Source organism: Schistocerca serialis, chromosome 8, assembly GCF_023864345.2.
Source record: "Schistocerca serialis cubense isolate TAMUIC-IGC-003099 chromosome 8, iqSchSeri2.2, whole genome shotgun sequence".
NCBI lineage: Eukaryota > Metazoa > Arthropoda > Insecta > Orthoptera > Acrididae > Schistocerca > Schistocerca serialis.
This window is the reverse complement of record NC_064645.1, coordinates 77429546-77448011: the sequence shown is the minus strand read 5'-3', so window position 1 is coordinate 77448011 and position 18466 is coordinate 77429546. Positions and strand designations below refer to the sequence as shown.

The window sequence follows — 18466 nt, the reverse complement described above, 5'->3', positions numbered from 1 at the left end:
GACAATGCGGTGTGCAAAATGGGTCACAGGCAGGTAGAATATGTACGCTATCATGGGTTGACAGGGAGACATTGTCTTATGTTTTGAGTGTAGGTAGTGGTATACTTAGTTTTAAAGTGAGTTTCAGCCTGGGAGGTCAGTCCAAAATATTTGGGGTCGAACATGAATATCTTGAGTACGGAGTAGAGAAAGTTTAGTGGTGCATGGTAATCTGTTTACATACAACTAAGGTAGTGAGGAATGTGGATGGTTCAAGTCAATTTGGATATCTTAGCAGATGGAGGGATGGCACCAAGCTATGTAACTGTTTGTATTCGGATTATTAAAGGGACGGAAGTGAGGTACCATGTACAATCTGGAAACAGTATGTGGGTAGATCTTTGTCATTGATGGGTAAATGTTTTGTAATTGACACCCAGAGGAAAGTCTCCAGACAGAGGTTCAATGGGCGAAGGAGAATAGGCCATGGAAGAAAAATGGGTGAGCAGAGTATACGATTATAGATAATAAGGTACAGCGAGATCAATAGTAAAATATTTATTTATAAAGTAAACTATCATTTTAAATAGTTTATATCATTTTATTTCTTATTCTGTACAATATCCAGTAATAAATAAAAATATCAGGAAGAAAAGGAAAAAAGTATTATCTTTCAAGTGAGTCTAGTTACACAGCTTACAAAAATATACGATTCATGTAATTTTCTTGATGTGGAAGAAATGCAATATCTTTTACGATCACAGTACGAATGTTTGAAGCATAAAATGGCTTTTATAATAATATTTAAATATCTTTCTTCTGTCATGCTTCAATTTGATGGAAACAAGTATTTTACAATATCAAAATTGACTGTTCTGAAACAAAAATGTTAAAGTAATTAAACTAGGAGATGCACAGAACAGACATCAATGCATGACAATAAAACACTTTAGATGAAATTCAGACACAAAGAAAAATGTTACCAGGCTTGAAAAAAGAAATGCCTGCTTACACATCCATTGTAGTTGTGCTACAAGAGGCACCATGAAATTGAGGATTTAACAGAAAAAAGACAAAAATGAGATTCTGAAACAAAGACTTCTAATTTGAAACATGCATCCACATGTTGGTAGGCAGGCTAGGAGCAAGCAAGTAGGCAACAAAAACTGATGTCATGATTAAATCAGAGGGGATAATTTATTAGAGTATATGGGCCCAACTTAAAGGACATTATACATATATAAATTACAAATGTATTACGCCCATCAACACTCAAATACATTAACAGTTACACGTACACAACCTAAAATGTCATATAGTTTCAGCTCAGTTTTCTAAGAGGATCAAATCAGCAATAATACTATAAAATATGTTAAAACACAAGCAATCTTTTTCTAACAATCAACAATACTTACCTAGCAATTATTTTTATGAAATCCAAACCAACAGCACATTTATATTTTGGACAGTCAATGTTACTGTTTACCATAATCAGAAGCCTGAGCTTGACCAAAGATGAAATCTGTAATGGAAGCAGAAAAATTGCTACAGCTTTAGTGTAATTTTGGTAACCAGTTACCAAAAATTTGTTTGTCATTTACATGAGAACAGAATTTTTCTTCAACTTATGCAACAGATTAATGGGATTACAGTTAATACACTGTAAATGAGATGGCCTCTTAACTGATTTACTAAATTTTCTTTCTCACTTTATTAGAATACAACATATGAGAGGCAAAAAACTACACTCATGTGGAAACTCTAACAAGGAGACCAAATGGCAATTATACTTTCATAATTTTTTATATTCATGGTACCTGAAGTTCACGACTCAAATATTAATCTCCAAAGCAGTTCGATGTAACTCTCAAAACTTCTCAAGAACACCTATTTTTAAGTTTTCCAAGCAATCCTAATTCACTAAAGTCAAGGCAGTTTTTCGATGGGCTGTGTGTCTTAATCAGTAGCACTCAAGACTGGTGATTGTCTTGACTGCTGGTTCGAGTCTCGTTACAATGTTTATTATTTTTTGATCAATTCAAATACCTACATCACTTAAATATAAAATTCATCAAATATATCATAATTAATATGTATCATAATTATAACTTTTTATGAAAAATGCATATCATCTTATTTCTAATTGTACATCACACTGCGACTCCCATCAGTCACCGCACCATAACTCTTCATAAGGTGGAGAAGTAAAGACGACCTTCGTCAACTCATCAACTAACAATAAAGCAAGTACTGTAAAGTTTGCAAAAACACGCAGATAACAAGAACAGTTAACTTCCTCCATACAGAGATGTTCTATTATCATGTTTCCCTTCAACTTGTGTATTTTTCATAAAATATGATAATTATATATATGTTTTGATAATTTTATGTTTAAACTGTCTGACAAAACCAGCTCTGCCCAGATTTTAATTTTTCATTTTGCCTGTTTTGTAGTAAAAATGAATACAAAAAATGAACTGTGTTTGTAGAGCAATATAAAAAAGTTTCGTTTCCATGTATTTGTGAAAATACCTTTGAAATTATGAAGCAGTCTTACAAAGAAATATGAACAATAAACAAATGCAAAAGTACAGTACCCAAATTCAGAAACATAGTATGCAAAATATGATTTCTCTGTAATGTTTGTTTAATTCAGAACTTTGTTGTACACAATATTTCTACTGACATGTCCAGGAACTATGAAGAATAAATTCTGGGTTGTGTCCAGCCTTGAGCAAGTTACAAAATAGTGTATGAGAGGAACACGGAGGTGTCAAATCCATTTTGCAGTACTTAACATATTGCCCCCGTGTTTTGTTAATTGTTATGGCAAATCCAAGTCTCACTTGGAAGTTCAGCCTCCTGATATGAAAGGGGCGCAGCTGCTTTGTGTGTCCACAACGTGATTTTATAAATGTCACAAAGGGAATGCCTGGTCATAGACGGCTATTGTTTTCACCTACAGTCATTTGTGCTTCGCAGCTGAAAGCTTTCACAAGCACTGCTAGGTGTCAGGGTTTGATTAAGTTGACTCAACTGTAGGAGAGTCTTAGTAGTAAAGTATAAATCTATTAAAACTTCACGCATGATGTGGCATTTTCCACACATACAGCATCAGTGTTCGTGACACCTTATCTCTTGAACTATGTGTGGTACTAGCAATTTAAATGTCATGCATGCGCGACTTGGCAGTTTTTATGCATCTCATTGTTTATGATGTCATACCTCCTGAACCATGACAGACAGGTGGTTCTTACACCCAATGCAATTGTTACCTGACAGTAAGGGATATGTGTATAAACTTTGATTGAAATCTGTCCAGTGGTTTGAGAGATGTGGAAGATACATACATAAATACATGAGGCAATGGAAGACCCAGGATGGAATAATGACAATATTATGGAAAGGATAGGCTACTACTCAACATACAGTGGAGACAACAAGTCACAGACGGGCACAACAAAAAGACTACTAAACAAATAAGCATTGGCAACCAGAGACACTGGTCCTGAGTACGTGAGCTGTTTCTGCTTGCATGTGCGCACGTGTGTGTGTGTGTGTGTGTGTGTGTGTGTGTGTGTGTGTGTGTGTGTGCGCGCGCGCGCTGGTGCACATTTTGTCTATTTCAGAGGAAGGCCTTCTGGACAAAAGCTTACCTGTTTAGTAGTCTTTCTGTTGTGCCTATCTGTGACTCTGTCTCTGTTGTATGGTGAGTAGCAATCTATCATTTTCATAATGGTGACACATACATACATCTGTTTTTATACTATTTATGGATGGCGTAGATATTCAAAGTGAATCAAAAAATTAATAAAGCCAAAACTGTAATGAGACTCTGACCACCATCAGTCCACAGCCCTCACCAACTGAGTCCTGTAAAACTTTATAAACTTGGCTGAAGTCTCCATGCACTACCTCTGCTCCATTTGTAAAATCCTCCTGCTCTGCAGTCACAAATTCTTCCATCTCAACTCCCAAACTGAAACTCTTGGCCTCCCAGGAACTACAACAGCATCGACAGAATCTATTCGCCTCACACTCACACTCTGGACTGCCTCTATGCACCACTACTGCAAGAGCCTCCATCAAACCACCTCCATGTCACCTCATAAGTGCCAAACCTTGCATTTCGGATTAACTACATCATCTACACTAAAAGAAACTCTTTCACGCTACTATCAAGAACCCAGAGTATAAACAGACATGCAACACAGATGTGAACCTGCCTTCCCAAAGCCTCCGTGCCACTGAAGTATAAGTCCTCTCCACAGGCCTCGCTTTTTGCCTCACTCCCAAATTTAGTCATGCTGCAATTCTCTCCTTTTCCTGGTCGCTACAATGGAAACACTTTTTCCCACCAAGTGGCAATCAGGCTCGACCTAAAACCTAGACTGATACCTGCATTACTCAATTTACTGCTCATCCACCTGTGATAAAGCTCTCCTTTCCTGAATCATCCCTCAATAACTTTTCAGAGCTTCCTATTCTCAAATCTTGCATCAACATTATTTCTCAAATCCCTCAGCATGGGAACTAACCTCACATCCACAGAAATAATCTCAGCTCTCTCCTAAAAACTGATCCTGAACATGTAATCCTGCCTGCCAACAAAGGGTTATAAATCACAGAGACTACATGGCTGATGGTCTACACCAGCTGTCAGACACATCGACCAACGTGTTCTTCACAGTGACCCCATTCCAGAAACCCAAAATGATCTTCAGTGCCTTCTCAAATACCTAGGTCCACTCTAGAGTCTCTCCTGAGGGTTTATCTCCTTCTACAGCCCCGCCCCCACCCTCGCATTTGTACCTTCCGCATGTTTGCTGAAACACATACACCCGACCACCCAGGGAGCCCCATTGTGGCTGGATACTGCACTCCCAGAGTGAGAATCTCTGTCCTTACAGAACACCACCTGCAGCCTATTACCAGTAACCTACCTTTCCATACAGAAATACAGCAGCCATTTCCTCTACAGTCTCCCCAAAGTTCTTGTTTTGTTACCACCCACCAACCTGTTTGCCACTGTGGATGCCACTTCCCTCTACACTAACATCCCAAGTGTCCATGGCCTTGCCCCCACTGAACACTGTCCCGAACCTATAACCTCATTCCTAATCACTGTCAACTATATCCTCACACGTAATTACTTCTCCTTTGAATGCATCATCTACCAAACAAATCTGCATTAAAGCCATGGGAATCTGCATAACACCATCCTAAGCTAGTCTACTGACTTTCTCGAGGAAACCTTCCTAGCCACCGGCATACCAAATCCCTCACCTGCTTCAGATTAACTGGTGACATCTTCATGATCTTGACAGAGTGACCATGTCCTAACAACACCTTTTTCCTCATTCACTTCACATGGTCCTCGTCAGCTCAACAAACTACCTTCCTCAAAATTAACCGCCACCTTACAGATGCTCCCTCAATACCTATCCACATCAAATCTAACAATGACAAAATAATACCTTCATTTCAACAGCTGCCATACATTCCATACTCATACTGGGTATAAGCTTTAAGTTCTTTGGAGCAGGCGTGTGTGTGTACTCAGTGCGCTCATGAATATAGGTGTTTACTCGTGGAAAAACAATTTATTAAGACAATATTGTAGCTTAAGTAAGTAAATTAGTATCTGTTGTGATCTATATATTGAAGGTTTCACTTTTACTTGCGTATTTTTCGTGAAAAGCTAATTGTTCGCAAGTGCAAGCCATTGGTGTGGGTTTGTTTTCGTTATTGACCACAGTAAGTTATGTGATTATTCAATAATTTCCGGATGATGTCTGTCTAGCTTTCTTGTGAAGAGTATCACGCATGTATGGTTTACATTCGATTTGTGTTTCTGTGTTTCTATACTTCCGTACAGTTAATTTTTCATATTGTGCAGTAAAGTCATTAAGTGGTGTTTCTGTTTCCATTAGAGTATTTATACATAATTCAGTGATGGTGTCTGTTCAAATTTGTCATTAGAAAATATTGAGCCTCTTCAGTTACTTACTCGTTTTGTGATTTCCACCACTATAACCTATGCCAGCAATTAACTTCACGCTGTTTACATTTGCCTGCTGCTACATTTGCCTGACATCCAGAAGTTCTCTGCTCATCTCACCAGAAGCTAAGTTACTTTCTACTAATTATTAATTGATGTAGCAGAATTGTTTGTAGTGTAATTTGTATTGTTTAATCTGCCATCATGTGTGACAACTGTGGATATTGTCGTAGATTAGTGAGCATGGGAGTGAAATGTCAGAATTGTGGGTAAGAAAAAAATTGTAATCTGACTTGTTCCACATCATATCAATAAAATAATATACAGGAGCAAGACATAACTAAACTAAACTCATAATTGTCTCATCTGTAGAGATGAGAAGTCATTCTCCAAATATGGTGAGAGTCTCAACCCCATGCTCCATGGCTCATATCCCTTCAATAGGGCCATGGCTCATATCCCTTCAATAGGGCCAGACACAAGACCTGTCCCCCGCATTCTCCCAGTACCATCTACTCCAGTCCTGTCACAGGCACTTCCTACCCCCATCGAAGGCAAAGCCACATGTGAAAGCAGAGTGAAGCTTGCAAAGGTTAGAGTAGCATGGAGAGCTGCATCAAACCAGTCTCAGGACTGAAGACCACAACAACAACAACAATATTTCTTCAGTAACCCCAATATCCAGCCCAGCTGTAATCACTTCTTGCTGCATTTAGGCCTCAGTACCCAGAAACGACAATGGCCTTCCTGCCTGTGTGTGTGTGTGTGTGTGTGTGTGTGTGTGTTTGTTTTTCTCCTTCCTACATCTGATGAAGGACTGTCTGATGCTACTGTTTTAGTATATGATCCTTGTAGTAGTAGTAGTAGTAGTAGTAGTAGTAGTAGTAGTGGTGGTGGTCTTCAGCCCAAATACTGGTTTGATGCAGCTCTCCATGCTACTCTATCCTGTGCAAGCTGCTTCATCTCCCAGTACTTACTGCAACCTACATCCTTCTGAATCTGCTTAGTGTATTCATCTTTTGGTCTCCCTCTACGATTTTTACCCTCCACACTGCCCTCCAATGCTAAATTTGTGATCCCTTGATGCCTCAGAACATGTCCTACCAACCGGTCCCTTCTTCTTTTCAAGTTGTGCCACAAATTCCTCTTCTCCCCAATTCTATTCAATACCTCCTCATTAGTTATGTGATCTACCCATCTAATCTTCAGCATTCTTCTTCAAGCCTCTTGATCTCTGAGTAACTACTGAAAAGTACATCTTTCTGAATCTGCTTACTATATTCGTCTCTTGGACTCGCTCTATGATCTCCGATCTCCCCCCCCCCCTCCATACTAAATTGTTGAGCTCTTGATGTCTCAAAATGTGTCCTACCAACCAATCCCTTCTTGTCAGGTTGTGCCACAAATTTCTTTTCTCCCCATTTCTGTTCAGTTCCTCCTCATTACTTACATCCTCTATGCACCTAATCTTCAGCATTCTTTTGTAGCATCACATTTCAAAAGCTTCTGTTCTTTTCTTGTCTAAACTGTTTATCATCACTGTTTTACTTCCACACATGGCTACATTCCATGCAAATGCTTTCAGAAATGACTTCCTGACACTTAAATATATATTTATATGTTAACAAATGTATCTTCTACAGAAATGCTTTTCTTGCCATTGCCAATCTACCTTTTGTATCCACTCTACTTTGATCATCAGTTGTCTTGCTGTCTAAATAGCAACACTCATCTACTACTTTAAAAGAGTCTGATTTCCTAGTCTAATTCCTCAGCATCACCTGATTTAATTTGACTATATTCCTTTATCCTCGTTTTGATTTTGTTGATGTTCATCTTATATCCTCCTCTCAAGATATTGCCCATCCCTTTCAACTGCTCTCCCAAGACCTTTGCTCTGTCTCACAGAATTTTCTCGCCTGTCAGCACCTGCTGACTTTGGAATTTGAGTGATTATATTCTTGAAGTCTGAGGGTATTTCACCTGTTGGTTGGTTGGTTGGTTTGGGGGATTAAAGGGACCAGACTGCCATGGTCATCGGTCCCATATTTCACCTGTCTCATACATATTGCACACCAGATGTAAGAGTTTTGTCATGGCAGGCTCTCCAACTGAATGTTGTCTACTCCCAGGGCTTTGTTTCGACTTAGGTCATTCAGTGCTCTGTCAAATTCTTCGTGCAGTACTGTATCTTCCATCTCATCTTCATCTACATCCTCTTTCATTTCCATAATATTGCCCTCAAGTACATCTACCTTGTATAAACCATCTATATAATCCTTTGTCTTTCTGCTTTCCCTTCTTTGCTTAGGACTGGTTTTCCATCTGAGCTTTTTATATTCATACAGGTGGTTCTCTTTCCTCCAAAAGTGTGTCTAATTTTTCCTGTATACGGCATCTATCTTTCCCCTAGTGATATACGCTTCTAATTCCTTACATTTATCGTCTAGCCACTCCTGCTTAGCCATTTTTAACTTCCTGTCAGTCTCATTTTTTTAGGCTGTTGTATTCCTTCCATTTGTTTCATTTACTGCATTTTTATATTTTCTCCTTTCACTAATTAAATTTCTCTCATATTACCCGAGGATTTCTGCTGGCCCTTGTCTTTTTGCCAACCTGACCCTCTGCTGCCTTCACTATTTCATCTCTCAAAGCTATCCATTGTTTTTCTACTGTATACCTTTCTCCTGTTCATGTAAATTATTCCCTAATGCTCACTCTGCAACACTCTGGTTCTGTAAGCTTATCCAGGTCCCAGCTCCTTAAATTCCTACCTTTTTGCAGTTTCTTCAGTTTCAATCTACAATTCATAACCAATAAATTGTGGTCACAGCTGACATCTGTCCCAGGTTAAGTCTTACAATATAATGCCTAGTTCCAAAATCTCTGTCTTACCACTATGTACACAGTCTAAAACCTTCTGATGTCTCCAGGTCTCTTCCACACATACAATCTTCTTTCATGATTCTTAAGCCATGTGTTGGCTTTGATTAAATTATGCTCTGTGCAAAATTCTACAGGTGGCTTCATTTTTCATTCCTTTCCACCAGTCAATATTTATCTACTATTTTCCTTTTCTTCCTTTTTCCTATTGTCAAATTCCAGTCCCCCATGACTATTAAATTTTCACCTCCCATAACTGTCTGATTAACTTCTTTTATCTCATCATACATCACTTCAATCTCTTCATCTGCAGAGCTAGTTGGCAGATAAACTTTTACTACTCTGGTGGGTGTGAGCTTCATGTCTATCTTGGCTACATTAGTGCATTCTTTATGCTGTTCATATTAGCTTATCCATGATCCTATTTTTTCTTTTTTATTCAGTATTAAACCTGCTCTTGCGTTACCCCTCTTTGATTTTGTGTTTATAACCCTATATTCACCTAACCAGAAGTCCAGTTTCTCCTGCCACTGAACTTCACTAACTCCCTTTTAAATTTTCTAACTTACCTGCCCGATTAAGGGTGACATTCCATGCGCCGATCCATAGAACACCACTTTTGTTTCTCCTGAGAATGACATCCCCCCAGAAATCCAAATGGGGGACTATTTACCTCCAGAATATTTTATCCAAGAAGATACCATCATTATTTAACCATTATAATTTAACGATGCAGAAGAGCTACATGCCCTCGAGGAAAAATTACAGTTGTAGTTTCCCCTCACTTTCAGTCATTCACAGTAGCAGCACAGCAAGATCATTTTGATTGCAGTTATTAGGCCAGATCAGTCAATCATCCAGGCTGTTGCCCCTGCAACTACTGAAAAGGCTGCTGCCCCTCTCCAGGAACCACATGTTTGTCTGGTCTCTCTAGAGGCATCCATCCGTTGTGGTTGCAACTATGGTACGGCTATTTGCATCACTGAGGTAGGCAAGCCTCCTCACCATTTGCAAGGTCCATAGTTCGAATTTTTGGATGAATTACTTTCAAACAATATATTCAAAATTATGTTTCAGCATTGTGGAAAAGTTATGCATCCAGCATCAGTTCATCAGTTAAAGTATCGGAAACTGTTCACTTTCATAAAGTGTGATTTCTCTTTCTTACTAATTTTTTCCCTTATGGAATTTAGATGCGGAAGAGCCACACTCACTCTCATCTCATATTTCGCAGCCACAGTGTCACCCATATAAACTCTTCTGGCCCAGAAATTTAATGCTACAAACACTGCTGGGCAACAGTGGGCAGCCACGTTGCCAAAAATGTCACTGTAATTTGTACGACTGGCAATGTTTCCAGTACTTTTTCAGTGTGTGGGTTTGCCACTTAACAGCTGCTCCATGTGATTAGTAGCAATCTATCCTTTTAATATTGTTGTTATTCCACTTCATATTTTCCACTGTTTGCATGTTAACTCACTTATTCCATATTCTGTGAGATTCCCAATCACGATCCATAGAACATGCAAACCGCTAACAAAATTTATTTGACACATAGAATCAAATAGACACTTTTCAAAACATGTGAATTTGTGTGGTTCATCATTTAAATACTTATAATGTGTTCTGAAATCAAACAAACAATCCACAACTTGAAAAAACAATAAAGCAATGGGTGAAAAAGGAACAGCAGGTGAAAGCAAGCTTACAAATGTCCTCTGAGAAAAACCAAATTTATGACAAACATCAAGGCAGCATCAAACACAATGAAAACTAAATACAGTGTGAAAAAATTGGGAGGGCTAGCAAGTTCAAATATCTAGAAGAAGTAATTTAACATGACATTTTGGAGAAAGGAGCCATTAAAGCAACAGTTAAGATGAAAACAGCATACTATTTCAGTAAGGATGTATACAGAGTGGAGAAAAATTGTGTCAAGAAATTTTAATCCCGAATAGCTAATGCCAGTAGGAACCAAAATTACTAATGTTATGTAAGTCGACAACGTACCATTTTTAAAACTCACACACTCCGATTGGCCATGGGATGACCTTCTTGCCATTTGTCGGTTGACAGGTAGCACTATGGTTGTCGGTCCACACATACAAACATCCCTCGCCCAATCACTGCCCCAACGTGATACGCGCATGTGTCGAATGGGTCTTGCTGTTTGCGTCCACCTCATGTCAGAGGCGTTCGCACGTAAGCTTTGCTTTGGAGCACACACACATCACTTGCGATTTAGTCATACAGTACACATGGCGGCACAGTATTCATTTGAGGAAAAATGAGATATGGTTTTTGTTTATAGACTAGCTGATGGTAATGCACATGAAGCTTGACAGTTGTATGAGGAACGGTACCCAGCAAGACGCTACCCAGACCTGCAAATGTTAACAGCAATTCACCCGTGACTTGGCGAAACAGGCTTGTTAGTGGGATATCATGGTGGTGATGGAACACAACTGGACGCTGCATTTGAAGAGAGTGTTCTCGAGTGCTTCGAGGAAGCACCTACGACAAGTACTCGAGCGGTTGGACATGACATGGGGGTTACTCATTGGTTAGTCTGGGAGATTTTGAGGGGTGACAGCCAGCATCCATTTAATTTCCACCCTGTCCAAGACCTAAATCCTCTGGCGGACTACGCGAACATAGGCTAGGGTTTTGCCGGTGGTTTTTGCAAGATCCCGACTTTCCCACCATTGTGTTGTTTACTGACAAGTGCACCTTCCACTGGAGTGGCCTATACAACACTCGAAACCTTCATTACTGGGCAAGGGGAAATCCTCGCGTCATGTATGTCCACGGACACCGGGAACCATTTACGTTCAACATTTGGGCAGGCATTGTGGGTGACCATCTGATTGGGCCGGTCTGTCTACCTCCACTTTTTTCAAGAAACTGTACCCGGCCTGCTGAAAGATGTTCCCTTGGATATACAGCTATACATGTGGTTGCAGCATGATGGGACGCCCACACATAACAGTTGTGCTGTGCATGGATATTTAAATGAACTCTTCAATGGCTGGGTAATTGACAGACATGCTCATAGGACAAGGCCCCTGTGACCACCAGACCTCACACCACCGGACATTTTTCTGTGGGGATTCTTCAAGATAGTAGTTCACCCACCCAGACATGAACCACCTAGAAATGAAGAGGAATTAATGAATCGCATTCAACATGCCGCCAATCACATCAGGGCAATGGCAGGAATCTTTGAAAGAGTTTGGCAAAACACTGTTCAATGCTACTCAGGTCACCAATTCGAGCACCCACTTTAAGTAAACCATGTTATAGCTACAAGAAAGGCCTTTTCATGGCCGACACAATTGGTAAAACACTTTCTGTATGTGAACTAACAGCTGTTGATGGGTATGTTGCCGGTACATCTTATCATGAGCCTAGAGCGGATGTGTCAGGACCCCGGCGGATTTGCCCACAGAGTGGAAGGCTGGTACGTTACCACTGAGTGCGATCTCTGGCAGGCATTTGTGGTCACGCGTTGTCCAGAGCATATGGCGGCAGGGTAATCCCATGGCCAATCAGAGCATGAGGCACCAAGTTTCTGCGGTTTAAAACTTGTGCGTTGTTGACCTACACAATATTAGTAATTTTGGTTTCTACTGACATCAGCTATACAGGGTTAAAATTTCGTGACAATTTTTCTCCACCCTGTATAATAAGAAATCAACATCCATAAATGCTAAACTTACACACTACTGCCCAGAATCACTTGATACATAATTGTGAACTTATACACATATTGAGAACATTACAGACTTGATTAAAAAAGAAGACTAGTTTTCTATGGCCAGATCCAAAGGATGAATCCCAACAGACTGACGAAAAGACTGTTCACTTACTTTGATAAACTACAAATGGATAATACATGGTGCAAAGAGGTTGAAAGGGAGAGGTATAAGCTCCATATTACTCCGCAAGATATTGAGGAGTGACTGCCACTCAGGAAGAAAATACAGGACTCTACAGGTTTCTATGAAAAACAGAAGAAGAAGAAGAAGAAGAAGAAGAAGAATTGAGAAAATGTCTGTTTTATATTTGTGAATATTCTGCTTTGCTGAAGATTACAGCTGTCTATAGCACACTGACTAACAACTCCTGCAGTATTAAAATCAAGTGTTGAAGGTGTATTGTTACATTCTTGTTTACTGACACAGCAGATCACACAGAGACTTGGAATCAGCTAAAGTAGTGTAAGGAGGGGCAAGTAAATTATATATCATCTCCAACTTTTTTGCTTGGCCCATCTCACTCCAGTCCGCAGTCAGCATACATCAGTGCAAATCAAAAGCATTCATTCAGTGAAATAGCGTATTTGCTTCAGCATGTGTTCATTGACCTATGTAATGAAGTAAACTAACTGAAGCCCTGGAAGGAATCCCAGGTCCCAAAATATATATGTGGACACATGAATATTAACACAGGTGTTGAAGAAGAAGTTAGTAATAACTTCCTAGACATACTGAGCACTTTTGGTGTGGCACAAATGGTAAACACAAAGTAAACACTGCTCCAAAAATACCAAAAAGTTCAGCATCAGTTTTAGACCATGTTCTTTAGGTATCTGCAGGGGAAAATTGTAAAGTATTTATAAGAGATCTCAGCCTTTCAGATAATTACTGTCAAACAATAAATCTAAAGATAGGCTTGGGTAAAACCCACAAAATTGCAGGCCTACAAAAGAATCTTTGCTGAACGCAGCTACAGCAAAAAACCCCTAAAAACATGTAGCACCATGACAACTTACATAGCAAGCAAGCACAAAGATGATGTTTCCCATGACTGAGCTTGAAGTCAGGAAGACAGTATAACAATTAAAAAATAAGAACTCAGCAGACACAGATGAGGTCCTTGTTGCTGTTCTGAACCCATGCATAGATAGCATACAAGCTGCATTAAATAAATAAAAAATGAGTCATTTAGTTCAGGTATTTTCCTAGAGTACTTAAAACGTGTGTAACTTGTGCCCTTACTGAAGAAAGGTAATGCGGAAAGCACCAGAAACTACAAGCCAGTTTCACTACTGCCTTCATTCTTGGAAATAACGGATCCAATTATGAAAGAGATAATAATGAGTTACTGGAAAAAAATACCACCTGAAGAGGGACAAGTACAGTGTCAGCCATTACAGAGTTCAGATGTGTGATACTTTCAGCTTCTGACAAGGATGACTGTGTTACAGGCATTATCTTAGACTTGTCCAAAGCTTTTGACGTTGTTGAGTAAAAAATACTAAACAAGCTAGAAGTGCTAGGTATAAGAGGAATAGGAACAGGTGGTAAAACAGGATGCAAAAGGCAGAGAAAGTTCACATTTCCGCTGACGATAAATTTTTACTAAAACAATTGCCAGATAAGAAACACACAAACTTAGGTGTTCCTCAAGGTAGTATATGGGGTACAATTTGATTCTTTATCTGTATATATATATATATATATATATATATATATATATATATATATATATATATATATATATATATATATATATATATATATATATATATATATATATATATATAGACACACACACACACACACACACACACACACACACAAGATGATGGGACTTACCATACGAAAGCGCTGGCAGGTCGATAGAAACACAAACAGACACATACATACACACAAAATTCAAGCTTTCGCAACAAACTGTTGCCTCATCAGGAAAGAGGGAAGGAGAGGGAAAGACGAAAGGTTGTGGGTTTTAAGGGAGAGGGTAAGGAGTCATTCCAATCCCGGGAGCGGAAAGACTTACCTTAGGGGGAAAAAAGGACGGGTATACACTCGCGCACACACACACATATCCATCCACACATATACAGGCACAAGCAGACATATTTAAAGACAAAGAGTTTGGGCAGAGATGCCAGTCGAGGCGGAAGTGCAGAGGCAAAGATGATGTTGAATGAGAGGTGAGGTATGAGTGGTGGCAACTTGAAATTAGCAGAGATTGAGGCCTGGTGGGTAACGGGAAGAGAGGATATATTGAAGAGCAAGTTCCCATCTCCGGAGATCGGATAGGTTGGTGTTGGTGGGAAGTATCCAGGTAACCCGGACAGTGTAACACTGTGCCAAGATGTGCTGGCCGTGCACCAAGGCATGTTTAGCCACAAGGTGATCCTCATTACCAACAAACACTGTCTGCCTGTGTCCATTCATGCGAATGGACAGTTTGTTGCTGATCATTCCCACATAGAATGCATCACAGTGTAGGCAGGTCAGTTGGTAAATCACGTGGGTGCTTTCACATGTGGCTCCCCCTTCCCTACAGCCTAGGTCTTCGTGGCAAACGAATCTGCTCCAGTCCGGAATCCCTGAACCATTACACCAACAACCTGACAACAGCTTTCGCATCCCGCAACTACCCTCCCGACCTGGTACAGAAGCAAATAACCAGAGCCACTTCCTCATCCCCTCAAACCCAGAATCCCCCACAGAAGAACCACGTAAGTGCCCCACTTGTGACAGGATACTTTCCGGGACTGCCTACACTGTGATGCATTCTATGTGGGAATGACCAGCAACAAACTGTCCATTCGCATGAATGGACACAGGCAGACAGTGTTTGTTGGTAATGAGGATCACCCTGTGGCTAAACATGCCTTGGTGCACGGCCAGCACATCTTGGCACAGTGTTACACCGTTCGGGTTATCTGGATACTTCCCACCAACACCAATCTATCCGAACTCCGGAGATGGGAACTTGCTCTTCAATATATCCTCTCTTCCCGTTACCCACCAGGCCTCAATCTCCGCTAATTTCAAGTTGTCGCCACTCATATCTCACCTGTCATTCAACATCATCTTTGCCTCTGCACTTCCGCCTCGACTGACATCTCTGCCCAAACTCTTTGTCTTTAAATATGTTTGCTTGTGTCTGTATACGTGTGGATGGATGTGTGTGTGTGTGTGTGTGTGTGTGTGTGTGTGTGTGTGTGTGTGAGTGTGTGTGTGTGTGTGAGTGTGTGAGTGTATACCCGTCCTTTTTTCCCCCTAAGGTAGGTCTTTCCGCTCCCGGGACTGGAATGACTCCTTACCCTCTCCCTTAAAACCCACATCCTTTCGTCTTTCCCTCTCCTTCCCTCTTTCCTGATGAGGCAACAGTTTGTTGCGAAAGCTTGAATTTTGTGTTTGTGTGTATGTTTGTGTGTCTGTCGACCTGCCAGCACTTTCATTTGGTGAGTCACATCAACTTTGTTTTTAGATATATTTTTCCTACGTGGAATGTTTCCCTCTATTTTATATATATATATATATATATATATATATATATATATATATATATATATATATAATGACTTTCAAGACAGTGTAAGACATAGGCAAGAAGTTCTTTTCACAGATGACAAATGCATCAGTCACTCATGAAACATCAAATCTTATACCAGAGGAAGCAAACGAAACACTCAAGGATATTTATGATTGTGTAGTACGTAAGAAATTAACATTGAAGATTTAAAAAAAGTACACATTTCAGCGCAATGTGAGGAAACAACTATGTCACATTAAGCCTAGATAAAAAAAACTGTAGATTGTGTTACAAGCACACAGTTTTATGGATGAACAATGAGTGTCAGCTAACATGGACTGAGCACACAAAGATAATGGCGAAAAAAGTCATCAGCATATTTTGCTCTTAGGTTTTCAGCATCAGTTTGTAACAGCACTTGTCTTGTGGTGACATACTATGCATATGTGCACTTAATTCTTAGCTATAAGATTCCTTTCTGGAGAGGTAAGACACAAAATGAGATTAGATTAGATTAATACTTGTTCCATAGATCATGAATATGACACTTACTGAGATTCTTATCACTAAAATTTGCAATAACCCTAATAGAATACGTAGCGTTTCAGCAGACCATCAATGTGTTGCTTCCAGTTTAACCTCTCATCAATGGCCACAGCTAAAAATTTTGAAAATTCTACCTTAGCTACAGACTTCTGTTCAAAGTCTATATTTATTACTGGAGTTGTGCCATTTACTGTATGGAACTGTATATACTGTGTTTTATCAAAATTTAAAGAGAGTCCGTTTACTGAGAACCACTTAATAATTTTGTGAAAAACATCATTTACAATTACATCACTTAGTTCTTGGATGTTATTACTATACTTGTATCATCAGCAAAAAGAACTAACTTTGCATCTTCATCAATGTGGAATGGTAAGTCATTAATGTATATCAAGAACAGTAAAGGACCTAAGACCGAACCCTGTGGGACTCCGTACCTGATAGCCCCCCAGTTTGAGGAAGCAGCTGTTGTTTTAACATTACATGAACCACACAGATTTAAACTGCAGGAAAAGGCTGTAAAAATAATGATTAAAAGTAGTAATTGGGTTCACTGCAAATAGGCATATAAAAACTGGGCATCCTTACTACACAAAGTCAGTAAATCTACCGATCTGCGGAGACTATCAGTGAAAAAATTACCAAAAATTTCACTAGCAGTTCTACACGTAATCATGGAACAAAAGCCAGTTTGGACAATATATTTTCCAAGGAAAAACAAACAAAAACCCCAAAACATTTTCTATCTGAGAATAAAACTGTATGATAGACTGCAAAGGAAAAGGAAAAGGATTATTAAAAATGACTGTGTAAAGGCAGATAAAACATTCTTCCTAAGTAACACATACTACAAAATTAAAGATTACTTAGAGGCCACAGTAGTGGGTAGTAATGAAAGAAGATAACTACAACACCCTCTCACACTTCAATTAGTAATCATGGTTTACTGCTTTAACAAGGAAAGCATGTGTCAAGGTGTAAAATGCATGATAGTAATGTCATATCATCTTCCTGAGTTCAAAATCTCACTCATAATTGGGGGATGATGACAGAGATTTTCAGGCAGACTGGGGAGCATAGTTGCATGTTTGGGGCATGGAATCTGCTATCTCAACAGATTGGAGTTGGTGCAAGAGTCACAGCGTCATCTCAATACAGTCCAGGATCCATCAGTGCATATTCTTAGTGTATGCAGCAATAAAGAACAATACCATATCTTTTATTACATGTCACCTGAAACAAATTGTGTGTAGATCAAGAACACTGTACAACTGAAACCAACCAAATGAGACAGTGCAGCTGTTAGGACACTGTCATATTCGGAAGGATGAAGTTGCTCTGTCCGGCCACTGTGATGGTTCCTTAAGGCCACAGTCAACCACCTGTCCCGTCCTCATGAATCAGCTGTCCTATCCTCACACCATGCATGTTTCATATTCTGTGTGTTTTATCTTTGGCACTACTGAGCTGCATTGCATTACCTTGATAATACCTATATCTATGCAAGATGATCCTTGGATGACTAATAATAATAATAATAATAATAATAATAAGTAACAGCATATCTCTATCATTAGACATGAATGAGCTGTGTAGCAGTAGTTAAGTGAACCAAGTACACTGCAGCCACATAAACCATGTTATAGATAAAAGTCTGTTCTGTAGTAGTAGTAGTAGTAGTAGTAGTAGTAGTAGTAGTAGTTCCTGTAATTGTTACTTGGAGGAAATGACCTACTAGAAATTGCACTGAGACGACAACAACATGCCTTTACAGTCACA

The 18466-nt window shown here is 39.5% G+C and overlaps 1 protein-coding gene across 1 annotated transcript in view; it reads right to left on the bottom strand.

Annotated features, from left to right (window-relative positions):
* Positions 1–652: 652 nt before the first annotated feature.
* Positions 653–18466, bottom strand: part of LOC126416141 (origin recognition complex subunit 5) — a 165318-nt gene continuing 147504 nt past the window's right edge. Inside the window, exons 9-10 of the mRNA XM_050083686.1 lie at positions 1395–1501; positions 653–854 (exon numbers count right to left, since the gene is read on the bottom strand). Of these exons, the coding sequence (XP_049939643.1) occupies positions 809–854; positions 1395–1501 (153 nt within the window). The 3' untranslated portion in view covers positions 653–808. The remainder of the gene's footprint in view (positions 855–1394; positions 1502–18466) is intronic.